A 16,444-nucleotide genomic window follows, 5' to 3' on the forward strand; every position below is an offset into this window, starting at 1 on the left:
ATTAATTATTGCGAAAATCGCAAAATGGTAGAGGACTTTTCTATTCAGTTCAACGTGCTCTACCTGCAACTGACGGGTGGTTCGCAAATTATAGGACACCCTGTATATTACATTTTTATATTATATGTATATATATATATATTGCGTTTTTAATTAAATATACGTACCGATCGCAGATATATTTTCTGTCATTATTTTTGCTCAATTGCGAGCTCACGAGCCGGAAGAGATTCTTGATCCATGCGAAATGTCCAATGTTGTTGCTGTCTTCCACGTACAGCAAGTTGACGTGTCTGTCTTTCTTCTGCTCACTGAGACGTATCGAGACAATGTTCTTTTCTTCGATGCTGTACGAGAGAAGGGGGGGGGATCTCATGTGACGGGGAATATTCCTAATTCTGGGGGGGACACTAAGGACCTGGGTCTAAGGTTGTAGGTAGGAAGTCCGCGAACGCCGATAAGCGGCAATCGCGGGCTTCCAAGGGGTCTGCGGCTCCGACAGCCGGGGAGCAGACAGGCTCTGGTCAAGCGGCAAAGCCAGACAGAAAGCGCCGCAAGACAACAAAGAAGAAAAGGAAGAAGGGCCCGAGAGCTCCGGCGACCGCGGCTGTTACAGTCACCATCGCGGAGAAAGAGGGCAGTGGTCTGACCTACGCCCAGGTGATGAGCGAGGCGAGGGAGAAGATCTCCCTCCAGGACCTCGGCATCGTAGGGTCGAGGATCAGGCCATCAATGATGGGGGGACTGGTCATTGAGATCCCCGGTAGGGACCGGCTCTCTAAAGCTCGGCAGCTGGCTGAGCGGATGAGGGAGGTTCTCAAAGAGAAAGAGGAGGTGAAGGTCACGCAGCCCCAGAAGACCGCGGAGTTGAGGGTCCGGGGCCTCGACGTGGCCTCCACCTCTAAGGATGTCTCCTTGGCAATCGCCGCGGAGACGGGATGCCTAGAGGAGCTCATCAGAGTGGGGGAGATACAGCGCAGCACCGACAACGGCCCAGGCTCAGCCTGGGTCTGCTGCCCGGTCTCGGCGGCCAGCAAACTGGCCAGAGAAGGAAAGCTGCAGATCGGGTGGAACAGAGTCAGGGTGGAGACTCTAAAGGCTCGACTTGTGTTTTGTTTCCGGTGTCTCGGACATGGCCATGTCCGGGCCCGGTGCAAGGCAGCGGTTGACCGAAGCACCGCATGCTACCGCTGCGGTGATCTCGGTCATAGTGCGAAGGGGTGCACGGCGCAACCCAGGTGCCTGGCTTGCGCCGACCTGGGTTTGCCAGTTGCGCACCGAATGGGAGGTAGAGGGTGTAAACCCAAACCTCCCTCGAGAAGAAAAGAGGACGTGCCGCTTGCGGAGAGGATAGCCACGGCTTCCTCGAAGCAAGCGTCGACAAAGGCGAAAAAGCCCGGTACACTCGCGGCGAAGCGAGTCCCTGCCGGGCCAACAACAGCATCGTCCTCTGGCCGGCAGAAACCGGCCAGTAGTAGGGAGGCGGAGGCGATGGAGACCGACACTTAGTCGGCCTCGTAGACCACCATCCTCAGTTCGGAGGATGGAATAAATCCCACAGTCAAGTGGGATTTACGGGGACTGCAGATCCACAAGTCGGGGGACTTGTGGGTCATTGCACGCTGTCCCCCGTGAGGAGGAGAGTGTGGCGCGACACCCACCTCTCCTCATGAGGAGTGAGACAAACGTCTCCCTCCTCGCGAGAAGGGCGCGAGTTAACGCGCAGCCTGAGATGTTCTTGGACGTCATGCTTTAGCGGTTCCCGAGAACATCTCGTAAGGCCGAGTGTCGCCGTCTGGTTTTTAGTGGGTCGGGGGTCGTTTATATACCCCCAGCCCCACATAACCCACCTTGCCTCCCCCGAGGCGGGTGGGTATGCGGTTGCGCATTTTCCAGACGTTAAAAAAAAAAAAAAAAAGGTTAGGTTAGGTTAGGTTAGGTTCCCTCTCGTGGGATGCGGCCTTGCCGTGGCGAGAGGGCTCACCCCTTGCAAGAGGATAGTCTTGCAAGGGGTGCTAACTGACTCTCAAAGGACGACGGTCCATGTGCCAAACCCTCCTCCACGTGGTGAGAGTTGGAAACGTCGAGGTACCCCCTCGGCGGCTAACGGGTCACTGGCTTCGGGCAGAGCGCATATATCGCTATGTGTCTCTGGACACTGGCGTGATCGCTTGATATCCCTTCGAATGCTGCGGTCACAGCCGAAAACTGGGCGAATGCCCGGTCGATAGGCTGGGGGTAATTATCCTTAAGCCGTGGCAGGGGATGTCGGGTGATCGCAAAGGTGTCATCGCGGCGCATTAGGCGCAATCTCGAGGAAGCTTGTTCCTCGGGATGGCCGACCTGAGGAGGAAGGAAATATAGCTTGGCTTGTTTCCGAATCTGAGGGAGAACCGGCTCGGGTGCCTTGCTTGCGGGGTGCTCACGGAGAGGTGGCGGCTTGGTGGGAGGCGAGGCACGCCTCGACGAGCCTACTGGGAACAGCCATCCTCTCCGCTAGTAGGTTGCGCCTCCGGGGTCGGAGATGCTCGGGCAGGAGCGGCCTCACTGCGCGTCCTGGCTGACGGTGATGTACCGGTGGGCTTTGGCCGTGCCGGGGTGATCTGTTGGCTGGGATTCGCGGATCGCCTGAGGTCTGCACGCGTTACCCGCTCCGCATGGGGCTCGAAAGAGACCCAAGTAGAGTGGGTGATGAGGGTTGTGCTTCACCCTCCGGAAATACGGAAGCACACTTACATCGAGTCACTTATGTCGAGACACGGATGCCCACCGGGGCGCGGTGATGTCAAGTGAAGGGGGATCCCGAAGCCTGACATCGCCAGCAACAGGGGTCCGCCTCCCCCTCGTATAAAAACTCGGAGGCGGGGACACGGGTAGAGATGATGATGGTTCTCTGGGTCTTTACTCAGAGGGCAATGCATCATACAAACAGGGGTCCGCCTTTCCCCTCGTATAAAAACGCGAAGGCGGCCGGTGCTGGGATGTATTCGAAATGGAAACATCCTGGTTAAATGGCATGGTCTGACCGGTGGACGGGCACGTGCTCCTGCGATTTCGGTTGTTCCTTGTGTCGGGGTGGGTCCCTGGTGAGCCCCCTCACCCCATATGACACTTGGAGCGGCCCACCTCCCCTCTTCTGTCAGAGGCTAGGTGCCAAGAGGGGTTTCGCAGGAGAGGCGACTCCCTGCCAATACAGACGTCTGTCTAGTGGGGATCACTCGGTCCACTATAAACATTCGGCGAGTGACACGCGATCGGGGGGGGATGTCTGTCTAGCAGGTGTACAGGCTCCTCCCCCAAACGAGAGGTATGTCCGGGCAGAGGGACATTTTGGGGTGGACGGTCTCTGCGGGGACCCGAAATCTATCGCACCCTCCTGGGTGGCACTCTCCCGTCGGTCGCCACCTTGTCGTGGTGGGAGGGCTCACCCAGTACACTGTCGTACTGGGTGCCAAGAGCGACCAGTACCAGGATTTCCTGGTACAAGGCCTTTCCTTGATTGGAAAGGCGGTATGCGTGTGTGTGTGGATGAATGAATGAGGGCAGGACGGGCTCTATAGGGTTGGTACCCAACCGTCCTATGGGTGGGATCCCCAGAGAATAAAGCCAACTTCTTTTACACTACTCATGATGGACACTAAGAACGAGACGATCATTACTGTCGCAGCGGGATCGGATACCGCAGCGGCCGGTGGGAGAGGCTGTATTGTCCCGGCAGCCTCCTCATCGTCATCGTACGTCGGGCCTCCACGGGAGTTGGAAGCGAGCTCCCGTGGTGAATTGGCTATCCGCTTCACCAAGGGTGGGCTTAAGGCCGTGCAAGTGCGGGGGAAGCCTAAGGCTAGTCCAAGCAGTGGTATCAACGCAGAGTACTTACGGCTTACAAGAGTGGACCGAGGCGGAAAGATTTCCGCAAGCACCGCTCCCTTAACCAAAAGGGAGAGCGGAAGTAAAGCCACCACTGGGACGATGAGGCAGGCGCATGTCTCCCCGGACCCCCAGTGGGAACATTCCTCCTCCTCCTCCTCGTCTTCTGACGAGGAGGAGGACATGGATGTGGACGTGGAGGAGGTCCATAGCGATCAGAGGAAGGCTACGGAGGCGGTGGAGAGAGGCCGAGGTCGGCCCCCAACTACCCAAGAATATACTGGCATGACGGCGGCCCGCGCCGACCGCCTTGCCATATTAGAGAAGGAGGTCCGCCTGAAGGAGGCGCTCTACGTCCTTGACGCGAACGCCCCTCCAAAGCGCACCAGGGGAAGGGACAGCCTTCCCACCGAGGAGGAGATGAGAACTGTGCTCTCAACACAGAAAACATCGGAGATTTACGCGAAGGCTTGTCGGCATCTTATGGCTGTCGACAAGACCTCCGACGTTTCAAAGGGGCTGCAGTCGACCCTTAGCACGGCGCTAAGGAGAGCGGCGCGGGAGGTCCAGGTCGCGCTGGGCGTCCTGATGGAGAGAGCGCGCAGCGCCTCGGAGGAACCGGTCCCCTCCCAGGAGCTGAGCGCCCTGAAAGCGTACGTTCAGACGCTTAAGAGTGGTAAGGAGAAGGCGGATGCCGAGATCGATGATCTCAAGAGATCACTCGCGGCAGCCAAAGCAGAGCTGGCCACTGCGAGGGCATCCGTCTCTCCGTCGCGCCGACCCCCTGCTCTGAAGCGCAAGCTCAGAAACAGGGACGTCGACATGGAGAAGGAGGAGGAGTCCGACCCGCCTGCACGGGATTCGGAGTGGTGCCCGAACATTCCGGCACCAAGCTCTGCTCTGAGAACAGTGGACAGGGGGACCTCCCCCTGCCCAACCGTAGTGGAGGACAACGCGGCCTCTAGTGGGCTTAGCCCACAAGAGGTTGAGGCTCTTCTGTGCAGGATCACAGAATTAAAGCAGGAAGTCGACAACACGCGGGCCGAGATGGCGGAAGTCCTGGACTCCTCCATCTCGGCAATGCAGAAATGTCGGGATGAGAATAGAGAGCTGCGTGGGCAACTAGAACTCCGGGGGAGGAATAAACCTCCATCAGCCGGGGTTCCGCGGGGGGTTAAAACTACGGGGGGTCCGTCGTCTTCTGGGAAGGGGGGGGGATCTTCTGGGGTGAGGGACTGTATTGGCTCGGGGGGGAACACGAACGAACTATGGTCGAAGGTCGTAGGAAGGAAGTCCGCGAGCGCTGATAAGCGCCTACCGCGGGCTTCCAAGGGGTCTGTGGCTCCGCTAGCCGGGGAGCAGACAGGCGCGGGTCAAGCGGCGAAGCCAGATAAGGGGCGCCGCAAAACATCGCGGAGGAAAAAGAAGAGGGGCCCGCGAGCGCCCGCAACCGCGGCCGTAACGGTCACGATTGCGGACAATGCGGGCAGTGGTCTGACCTATGCCCGGGTGATGGGCGAGGCGAGGGAGAAGATCTCCCTCCAAGACCTCGGCATCTCGGGGTCGAGGCTCAGGCCATCAATGATGGGGGGCCTTGTTATAGAGATCCCCGGAAAGGACCGCCTGTCCAAAGCTCGGCAGTTGGCCGAGCGGATGAAGGATGTGTTCAAGGAGAAGGAGGAGGTGAAGGTCACGCAGCCCCAGAAGACCGCGGAGCTTAGGGTCCGGGGTCTCGACGTGGCCTCCACCTCCAAAGATGTCTCCCTGGCTATCGCCGCGGAGACGGGGTGCCTGGAGGAGCACATTCGAGTGGGGGAGATCCGGCGCAGCTCGGACGTTGGCCCAGGCTCAGTCTGGGTCTGCTGCCCGATCTCGGTGGCCAGTAAGCTGGCCAGAGCAGGTAAGCTGCAAGTCGGGTGGAGCAGTGTCAGGGTGGAGACACTAAAGGCTCGACCCGTATTTTGTTTCCGGTGCCTCGGACACGGTCACGTCCGGGCCCGGTGCAAAGCGGCAGTGGACCGCAGCACCGCCTGTTACCGGTGCGGGGAGCTGGGCCACAGTGCCAAGGGGTGCACGGCGCAGCCCAAATGCCTGGCTTGCGCCGACCTGGGTTTGCCAGCCGCGCACCGATTGGGAGGCAAAGGGTGTAGACCCAGGCCTCCCTCGAGGCGGAAGGAGGACATGCCGCTCGCCGAGAGGGTAACTACAGCTTCCTCGAAGCAAGCGTCGTTGACGAAGGCGAAAAAGCCCGGTACACTCGCGGCGAAGCGAGTCCCTGCCGGGCCACCAACAGCATCGTCCTCTGGCCGACAGAAACCGGCCAGTTGTAGGGAGGAAGAGGAGATGGAGACCGACACTTAGTCGGCCTCGCAGACCACCATCCTCAATTCGGAGGATGGAGTAAATCCCCCAGTCAAGGGGGGTTTACGGGGACTGCAGATCCACAAGTCGGGGGACTTGTGGGTCATTGCACGTAGTCCCCCGTGAGGAGGAGAGTGTGGCGCGACACCCACCTCTCCTCATGAGGAGTGAGACAAACGTCTCCCTCCTCGCGAGAAGGGCGCGAGTCAACGCGCAGCCTGAGATGCTCTCGGATGTCATGCTTTAGCGGTTCCCGAGAGCATCTCGCAAGGCCGAGTGTCGCCGTCTGGTTTTTAGTGGGTCGGGGGTCGCTTACACCCCCAGCCCCACATAACCCACCTTGCCTCCCCCGAGGCGGGTGGGTATGCGGTTGCGCATTTTCCAGACGTAAAAAAAAAAAAAAAAAAAAAAAGGGGGTGCTAACAGCATCCCGTACCCGAGTAACGTCGGGTACATCAACTCCCCGAGTCTGGGGAGTTTCCCCAGTCCTGGGGAGCCCTCCCTGTGGGAGGAGGGGGCCCACTTCCCCTATAGAGCTTCGGCTCGTATGTGGTAGAGGATGGCGACCTTGAATTCAAACGCCCGGTGGCATGGCACCGTTAGGATTGGGCATTGCACGGCGCTTTGGCGCTTGCCCTCCCGCCATGTATTTGCGGCCCGGGCCGCGGGGTTCTTGCGTCGTTTTCTCGGGGGGGATGTTTTCGGGGGTTTTCTCCCGGGGGTGTTCCCCCCGGGGTCTCGGGGTGGGGTCTCGTGCGGCTGGGGCCGCGGGGGTGGGTGACCATCCGTGACTACCCGAGGGGCTTTGCCCGGAGGGTTTACCCGAGGGGCATCGCCCGGAGGGAGTCACGGTGGTCGGTCGCCGGGGCCGCTCGGACGTATTCCGAGGCGGGGCCCGGCGACAAGTGCGGCCTCAGGGTGCTGGTTGGGGGTCTCCAGGCTGGGTAGCCTGGGTCCCCGTCCCAGCGTCCCTGGGGTCGGCCGCGCCCGGGCCATCGCCCGGAAGGTACCACGCGGGCCTGCCGCTGGGGCCGCTCGGACTTATTCCGAGGCGGGGCTTGGCGGCGAGAGTTTGTACTCCTGGCCGGTCGGGACCGTTTCCCGTTCCGAACCGGCCGGCCGGGAGAGGTGGGGTCCCTTCCACTGGATGTGATTACCGGTGGGGGGACGGCTGGTCGCCACGGCGGGCAAGGTGTGGACGGGGAGCGGCGTCCTCACCCCAACCGTCCGTGGGGCCCCCCGGGTGGCGCCACTTGCCGCGGTGCCCCCTCTGTCGGAGGAGGGGGACCCCTGAAAACCCACAGGAACGTTAAAATTCCTGTGGGCCGGTAAGGGGCTCGGAGTCCTGTGCCGGGGTGCGCGTATTCCCCCCGGCCAGAGGCATAAGCCGGCCCCCCGGGAGTCCCGGGGTTGTGGGGGGCGACTCCGTCGTGATTCCGGTCACGTTTCGGGTCACGCTTCGGGTCGTCTCCCCGGCCGGCGGGAGATTCGCCGGCCGGTCGAGCCGCGGCAAGGAGTGGGATACATTACAATGAGCATCAACAAATCTACAATCAAAATTGGGGAGAATGAGGAGGTGAGGGAGGATGCGCAAGAAGATGCGCAAGCAGTGAGCGACAGCCTTGCTCCTGCAAGAACGACGGTGCAGCAGGTTCTGCAAGATTGGTTGCCGGACGGTGAACCATGGGAGACATTGCCCGCCAACATAGTGGCGAAGGCCGGGAAAAAAACCGACGGGGAGGATGCCTCCCTGATTCGATCCTTGGTGAATCTTCAGCGAAGATTGAGTCAATCACCGGTCCATAATCAATCGGAACGGGATACACGCTCAGACACAGAGCCTATGGAAGAACCACAATCTTCTGTGGTTAATAACAACAATGGTGATGCGGTGACAATCGATGCACCGGAACAAAGTGTAATCGATGTCTTCCCTCAGCATTTTCTTCTGAGCAAGGGAGAGTTAGGTAACCTTAGTGTAAACAATCAGGTTACTGGATCTGAAGTTAGCTATAATCCATCGCAAGAGATGGAGTTTGAAATAGACAATGCCTCAGTGGCATCATCCTCAGCTCAAGTTCTGGGGAAAAGGAAGAAACCGGATCGGGATAGTGATACGGACGATCCGACTCCACAAATCAGGAGGAGTTCGAGAACGAGCAAAGTCCCATGCGTTGCCACGGACGAAGAAACTTCCAGTAAGAGGATCACGCGTGGTACAAATGCGATCACTCGGAGTACGCATATCAATGTGAATACGGACTCTGAACCGCAATCACAATCGTGTTCCGAGGCAGAGGGTAGAGGTGCCAGGAAACCTCCTAAGAAACCTGGAAGAAGGAAGAGGAGCGTTGATGAGCCGACAATTGAGCAGAGGCTCCGCCCACTCCCGCAAAACATTGAGGAATTGGACCCCCGTCTCACAGATAAGAGCGTCGGCCATTGAATGGCTCGATGACATTGAAACGATTAGGGTTAATAGTAGCTATTAGGGTTACCTGAGTGGCCAAATAAGAAAGAGAGTCAGTGTCATCAAGGAAATCTTAAGAGTCTTTGGTGAGAAAATTGAAGATTCCGGTGATCCTGGTTATTTAAGGAGACGGAACACAGAGTTAGCTGCGGAACTCGCCTTATCGAAAAGGGAGACCGCCAAGCTGAGACGGGACGTGCAAGATCTCCAAAAGATAGTAGGAGATCTAAAAAAGGCTGTAGACGGAGGTCGATTTACTGAAAAATCAGAAAAAGCAACCTCCCCGATCGAGATCCCCAATAAGGGTTCTAAATCCAAATCTAAATCTAAGGAAAGAAAGGACATATCTGCAAGTCCTAGTGTAAATGTGGCTAATATGCAACTTACAGATGTGGTCATGAGACCCCCGTTAAAAGGTATCTCTGTGCCGATCCCAGCAGTTGAGAGGAGTACGCTGAAAGCGTATCAAGACGTTGATGCAGAACTATCACGCCGCATTGTAGAGTTAACCTCACAAAGAAAAGAGCTGAGGCAATCCCTTAAGGAACATGGTCAGAACTCCGCTCCAGGAGCTGTTCCTGCTCAAGTTGCACAAGTGGCTGCAGCGAACAGACCTAAGATAATTAGCAACGTTCAAGTTGTTGCCCCCAAGGGAAAAGTGACACAGACTTTACTCGAGACACAATCAAGTGATTCAATGGTTGTAAACAGTAAAAAGGACGAAGCCTGGCAACAGGTAGAGTCGAAAAAAGACAAGCGACAAAGAAGGAAGAAGGCTAAACAGGCTGTCTTGGATAGCCAAAAGTCCGGCACTGAAAAACCGAAAGGAGCCAATAGCGGTGAAGCTAAGAGGAGGAGACCTCCCAGAACAGCTGCAGTCGCAATAAGAGGAGTAGCAGATGGCTTCTCCTACGCTGCTGCCCTGAAAAAACTGAGAGAGGAAATTTCGCTCAGTGACCTACAGATAGACAAGCCATCCATAAGGCACTCGGCCAATGGTGGCATTGTGATCGAGGTACCTGGCAAAGATAAGGCTCTTAAGGCTGAGGCCTTAAAAGAGAAAGTTGCCGGCGTATTAGGTGAAACGGCAATAGTCACAAGACCCGTAGTCAAGGGTGAAGTTAGACTAATTGGAATAGACGACTCGGTCGTCACGGATGAAGTTGCGGACGTCATCGCTATTGCGGGAGAATGCAAATCCGAGGAGGTGAAAGTTGGCATAATAAGACCCATGTCCAATGGTTTGTTCACGGTCTGGGCTCAATGTCCCTTAGCGGCTGCGATTAAAGCAACCCAACAGGGAAAAATAAAGATTGGCTGGACAGTAGCCAGAATAGAACTTCTTAAAGCCAGACCGACCCAGTGCTACAAGTGCTGGGGACACGGACACCTGAGAGGAAAGTGCACCGCCACTGTGGATAGAAGCAAGACCTGTTTCAGATGTGGCGAGATGAACCATTCTGCACTGGCGTGTCAGAACCCAGTTAGATGCATCCTCTGTGTAGAACAAGGGAAAGATCCCAACCACAGAGTGGGTTCAAACCAATGCAAGGCAGACTTTAAAACAAAGCCCGTTGCTGGTTTGGAAAAGAGACCGGATCGGAGGCCGGTAGCGATGGAGATCGAGGATGAAACGGAAAATCCTCCAATGTAATCTGGGCAGAGGCTGGCAAGCCCAGAATCTGCTGGATCAATACATGGCGGAGTTAAATGTCGCCATTTGCGCGGTATCTGAACCACGCAATATACCGGACAATATCTTCTGGTATGGAAGCTGCAACAAGTTAGCAGCCATACATTGGAGACCTGTGGGGGCTTTTCAAGCCTGCTCCTTAGTCTACAAAGCTCGGGATTTCGTCGTAGTGGAACACGGTGGCATCAACATTATATCGTGCTACATATCACCAAACAGCTCCAGGGAAGAATTCCTTGCGTTCCTTGATGAGCTGAGCGTGGCAATCAGAATTTTGAGTGGAAGGACCCTCATATGTGGGGACTTTAATGCAAAGTCCTCACATTGGGGGTCAAAGCGCACCGATCATCGAGGCGAGTTGGTTGACGAGTGGGCCGCGGAACATGATTTGCGACTAGTAAATTCAGGTACCCTTCCGACTTGCATCAGACCACAAGGATGGTCGATAATCGACCTCACATGGTCAACTGCGGATATCCGCAGTATCATTAGTGAATGGAAAGTTATGCGTGATATCGAATCTTTATCGGATCACGAATACATACAAATGTTGATCGGTCAAGATGACAAATGTTCGAGTATAAAGAACAAAGATCATAGAAGACTAATATACCCGAGGTGGAATGTTAAGAAACTGGACGAACACAAATTTCGAGCAGTTGTGTCCTGGAACTGTGCAAACGCCAGTGAACTGGATGCCGAAGAAACGGCCGAACAAATGGCTAAACGGATCGAGCAAGCTATCCATCAAGCCTGCGATGCAGGAGCAAACAGGATAAAGAAGCATCCATTGAAAGAGCAAACGTATTGGTGGAGCTCGGAAATCGAGAGATTTAGAAAGATCTCGATAATGAAAAGAAGAGCTTGGTCTAAAGCCAAGCAAAGAGGCAGACGCCCGGAAATGACAAAACAACTCAGAAATGAGTATATAGACGCCAGAAGGGTTCTGAAACATGAGATCGATAAGGCCAAATTTCAAGCTTGGCAAGAACTCATTCAGACGATTGAGGATGATCCCTGGGGGTTACCCTATAAAATCGTTCTGAAGAGATTAAGGAGGTCATCTCCAAGTCTCACCGAGACCTTAAATGAGGATATAGTTGAGACCCTTTTGGAGTCTCTATTTCCCAGTGGCAGAGAATCTAACCCAGCGGAGGCATGGATAGATTGGCGATGGAACGAGGAGGAAGAAGAGGTCAACCTCATAACTGGTCGGGAAGTTTTCGAAGTCATCAAGCGTAAAGCTGGTGGCAATACCGCGCCAGGACCTGACGGGATCAAGGCTAAAATCCTTGGGAAACTGCCAGGAGAAATGATCCTCGACATTGCCGAATGTTTCAATACATGTCTTAAGGAAGGCACTTTCCCCGTGCGATGGAAAAGAGCTATGCTGGTTCTAATACCCAAAGGCGGGGACAACTCAATCGAGGAAATGCCGAAAGTCCGCCCGATATGTCTCCTCGATGAACTGGGCAAGGTTTTTGAAAAGACCATTGTAGATCGGCTTAACAAATGGATGAAGGAAAACCCAAGGTTCCAGCTCTCGGAGGACCAATTTGGCTTCAGAGAGGAGAGGTCAACTTGCGACGCCCTTGCACAGGTTCAGACCGCAATAGAGGAAGCGATTCAGCAGGACGGTGTGGTAATTGCGATAAGCATCGACATTAGCAATGCGTTTAATTCACTCCCGTGGCCTGTTATTAGGAAGGCACTCGAACAGAAAGGCTTTCCCGAGTACTTACGAAGAGTCATTGACAGTTATTTACATCAGAGAACTGTCGAATATGTAGATAAACAGGGCGATATTATTACCAGGCCAATGACTGCCGGAGTACCTCAGGGATCGGTCCTCGGCCCGACCCTATGGAACATTGGGTACGACAGCGTGCTTCAGGACGGCTGTGAGTATGGGTGTCGGACCATTTGTTACGCGGACGACACTCTTATCCTGGCGACTGCCGACACGATTGCTACGGCCACAGCGAGGGCCAATACACAGACGGCTCTTATTCTTAACAGAATAAAAAGATTGGGTTTATCGGTCTCAGCTAGCAAAACCGAAGCGGTATTGTTTCATGGACGGAGGAAGCCAGATCAACATCCGAGCGTTGTTATCGGTGACGAACTAATCCCAACCGGAACGTCGATGAAGTATCTTGGAGTTATCTTGGACAACAGAATGATGTTCAAAGACCACTTTGAGTACGTAGAGACCAAAGTCTCCAAAGTAACTCGAGCATTAGGCAGGCTCATGCCCAACCTAAGGGGCCTCAGAGAAGCTAAAAGAAGACTCTACGCCAATGTTGTGATATCAATTGTGTTATATGCCGCGCCAATTTGGTGCGACGCCCTGACAACGGCGAGACGTAATCGCGAGAGGCTCGATCGGCTGATAAAAATCACCAATTTGAGGGTGATATCGGCATACCGGACAGTCTCTCTCGACGCGGCGAATCTTGGCGAGAATGCCACCGCTCCACCTGATGGCAGCAATGAGGAAACGAGTATATGCGAGGACGGTCGATCTGAGACGGCAAAATGACTGGTCTCCGAAGGCAGCAGAGGAGATCAGAGTTTCCGAGGCTCTGCTGACAAGGCGACAATGGGAGATTTATCTCCGAAGACCTATGATCGCTGGAATCCGCACCAGGGACGCCGTCCTGCCTAACTTCTCAGCTTGGTTAGACAGGAAACATGGGAGAATGGCCTTCCATCTGACCCAACTGATGACGGGACATGGTTGTTTTGCCTCCTATTTGTATAGAATAGGTAAAATGGGATCGCTAGTGTGTGAACACTGTGACGAGAACAAGGTGGACACAGCTGAACACACCTTACAGGAGTGCGTGAAGTGGAACGTGGATAGAGATGTCCTGAAGTCTGTTATTGGGAATGACTTGAAACTGGAAACGGTGGTGAAGGCTATCACCTTGGAAGAGACAGCCTGGAGAGCGCTGACTCAATTTGCTGAGTCAGTTATGCTCAATAAGGAAAATCGGGAAAGGGAGAGACAAGCGCGCGAGGCACTGATCCCACCCGAGTCCAGCGATGAAGAGGAGTCTGACACTTCCACAAGTGATTCGTCACAATAAGGAAGTGTCGAATAGTGATGATCTAATCTGTATATAGTTTAGGTGTAAATAAGAGAGGAAAGATCATGCGCGTATGTGTATATCGATATATATATATACTAGAATAATCTACATAGGGATGGCTTAGTCTAGCTAATAGTTGGACTGGATTGGTTTAGCTCTAATTAGAACTAAGCATATAGGGATGTGCGCAATACTGCTTGGTATGTGTGCAATGTGTATATAGGTTTGCAGATATATGTAAATACGTTATGTATATATATGTATTATTGGGAGCTATACTCTATGTACCGTATAGCTATGTATTTAACTTAGCTCTGAGTGTGTATGAGTGTAGTGTATGTGTGTGTGTATGTATAACGAAGATATGTGTATGCATATGTGTATGTAAATATGTGTGTGTATATATGTATTTTAAGGAGATTACCGTGAGGAGGGTTTCGCAGTGAAACGCGAAGCTGGGTTGGGTCTGGGAACGTAATGCCGACAGCAGTTCTCCTGGGCCCAACATTGACCAGGAAGGAGGAATGCCTTCCGGTCACGGGCAGGGGTTTAGTGGGTAGGGCCGACCGTGGCTTGTTGTCCCTCGTGGGGGATTGGGTATTAACCCCGATCGACCACTTGAGACGTGGAGCCGCGACCGGAGGAGTCCCACATAACCCATGGGGCCGGCCCCATGGGTATCCGTAATGGATTCCCCTGCCCAGCGCCGTATCGCTAAATTAAAAAAAAAAAAAAAAAAAAAAAAAGGTTAGGTTAGGTTAGGTTAGGTTAGGTTAGGTTCTCTCCCGTCCCCTCTCGTCGGTCGCCACCTTGTCGTGGTGAGAGGGCTCACCCAGTACACTGTCGTACTGGGTGCTAAGAGCGACCAGTACCAAGAATTCTTGGTACAAGGCCTTTCCATGCCTGGAAAGGCGGTATGCGTGAAGTTCTCATGATTGTCTAACGATGATCCTGACGGGCCATGCCGGCGGGGTTCGCCCCGGTAGGGCCACCCATGCCGGACGGGCCGTCGGGGGAGTAGACAAACATGGGGGCTATGTATGAATGAGTGTATGATGGCAGTGGGCGGCTGCCTAAGAGCCTAGGCCCACCGCCCTAGGGGAGCTCACCCCGAAATAAAAACACAAATATGGGAGGCAAAAAGACAAAGAAGGTAGTACCGGCCCAGAAGAACTCGGATGCTTCAGGGCCCGGCAGGGAGGGGGGTATAGTCCCGGCCTCTACCCTGTCGTCATCGAACGACGGGCAGCAAGAGGCAAAAAAGAGGGAACAGCTTGGGGCCCTTCAGATGGAGGAGCTCTTTGGACCAGAAATGGGTACTTGGTACGAGGAGTCTCTGGCCGATCGTCCTTCGCGCGATATTACCGCGAGATGTGTCGATGACCGATGTGATGCGGAGGAATTAATCCACAAGCTCGTGGAAAATATGGACATTACGGTGGACCAAGGTAAAATACTAAACGCATTGACGGATAAAATCAATGACATAACGGAGGGGACGATGGAGCTGGCTCGCAGGGCATGCTTGTTTGAGAGCGAATGCGAGCGGCTCAAGCGTCGGCCCGAGGTGAGGGTTTGTGATGCGGCCACGATGACGGAAGAAGTCATCGGTCGGGCCGCGTCACCGGAGACTCCGCCTCGGGACAAAATGAAGGATGGGCTGGAGTCCAGGCTGGACGACATAATGTCCAGACTGGATTCCAACATGGAAAGGCTCGCCTTGCTCGAGAAGGGGATCGCTGAGAACAAGACGGGTGCGAGGAGGAAGAAAGAGAGGATGGAGAGGAAGGAGCCGGACTTGTCCGGTTCGTCCTCTGATGGGGGAGATAAGGGGGAATGGGTGGAGGTTGTGGGGCGAGGTGGTGGAAAAAAGAGGAGAAGGGTTGTGGGGATTGTGGGAGCGGGGGTTGGCGTTGGCGTCGGCGTTGGCGCTGGTGTCAGGGGTAGTAATGGAGATGGAGTTAGGGTTAAGGGTGTTGCGGGGGCCGTGTCCCTCGGCGGGGCCACGGCCGCCAATGCAATGGGGACGGCGAGGTGCTACCGGTGCCTGTGCCCTGGGCACGTGCGGTACCGGTGCACCTCGTTGGTGGACAGGGGCGGACGGTGTTATCGCTGCGCCGCCCCTGGCCACAGGGCGTCGGAGTGCGTGGGCGGCCCTCGGTGTCCACTGTGTGTGGACCTCCGACGACCGTCTGCGCACCAACTTGGGGGGCCGGGATGCGCTAGGGCGGCGCCCTCGCGCATCCCGGGGGGAATGAGGAGAGAACCCGGCCGCGGGCTCGGGGGGGTTCCCTCGGCGAAACAGCCGAGGTGGAGGCCCCCCGGGCGCGTGGGCCTGACTGTCTCCCCCATTAAAGGGGGAGTGGGGGGAGGAGGGAGGAGCGCTGTGAGTTCATAGTGAGTAGAAGGAGGGACGGGGGCGCTTGGCCGCTTGCCCGCCCGCCGGCGGCTCGTAAGAGTTGGCCGGTGGGATGGCGGGCGGCCCTGCGTCCCCGTCCAGCCGGGGCGTCTCCTCGGAGAGGCCTCGGCGTTAGTGCCGGACGCCACTGGCCGAACTCCTAACCCCTTTGGGGAGGGGGGGAGTCATGGCGTCTGGCAGTGGGAGGGTGCCGCAGGGGGTCCAAGCTCCGGCTTGATCCCCATTGCACGCGGTTCCCCCCCTGCGAGGTAGGCGGTGGTTTGTGGCCCTTCCACCGGGAGTATACCCCCTAGGGGTTCTCCCGGGGGGAGGGAGCGGCCGCCGTCGAGAGAGGGGGCCTCCTTTGTTGTCGCCAAATCTAACCCCCCTTTGGGGGCGGAGGGAGCGGCAACATTGGGGGCCGGGGGGGGCGGCAGGGACTTAGGAGCGGGGGCTCCCGGGTCCCATTGCACGCCGCCTCCCCACGGAGGGGAGAGGAGTGGTGGTGGTCCCCACTCCTCTCTGCCTGATAGGACATTGTCCTATCAAACGGAGGGGAC

The 16,444-nt window shown here is 55.7% G+C and overlaps 1 protein-coding gene across 1 annotated transcript; it reads left to right on the forward strand.

The window, feature by feature from the left end:
• Nucleotides 1-13,093: 13,093 nt before the first annotated feature.
• LOC145947483 (uncharacterized) lies at nt 13,094-13,483 on the forward strand. The gene has a single exon (XM_083057265.1). It carries the CDS (start codon nt 13,094-13,096, stop codon nt 13,481-13,483), a length of 390 nt encoding a protein of 129 aa, XP_082913391.1.
• Nucleotides 13,484-16,444: the final 2,961 nt, after the last annotated feature.

The sequence above is a fragment of the Prenolepis imparis genome, unplaced genomic scaffold, assembly GCF_030444845.1.
Source record: "Prenolepis imparis isolate NDT839.2.m4 unplaced genomic scaffold, iyPreImpa1.0 SCAF_91, whole genome shotgun sequence".
In the NCBI taxonomy this organism is placed as follows: Eukaryota; Metazoa; Arthropoda; class Insecta; order Hymenoptera; family Formicidae; genus Prenolepis; species Prenolepis imparis.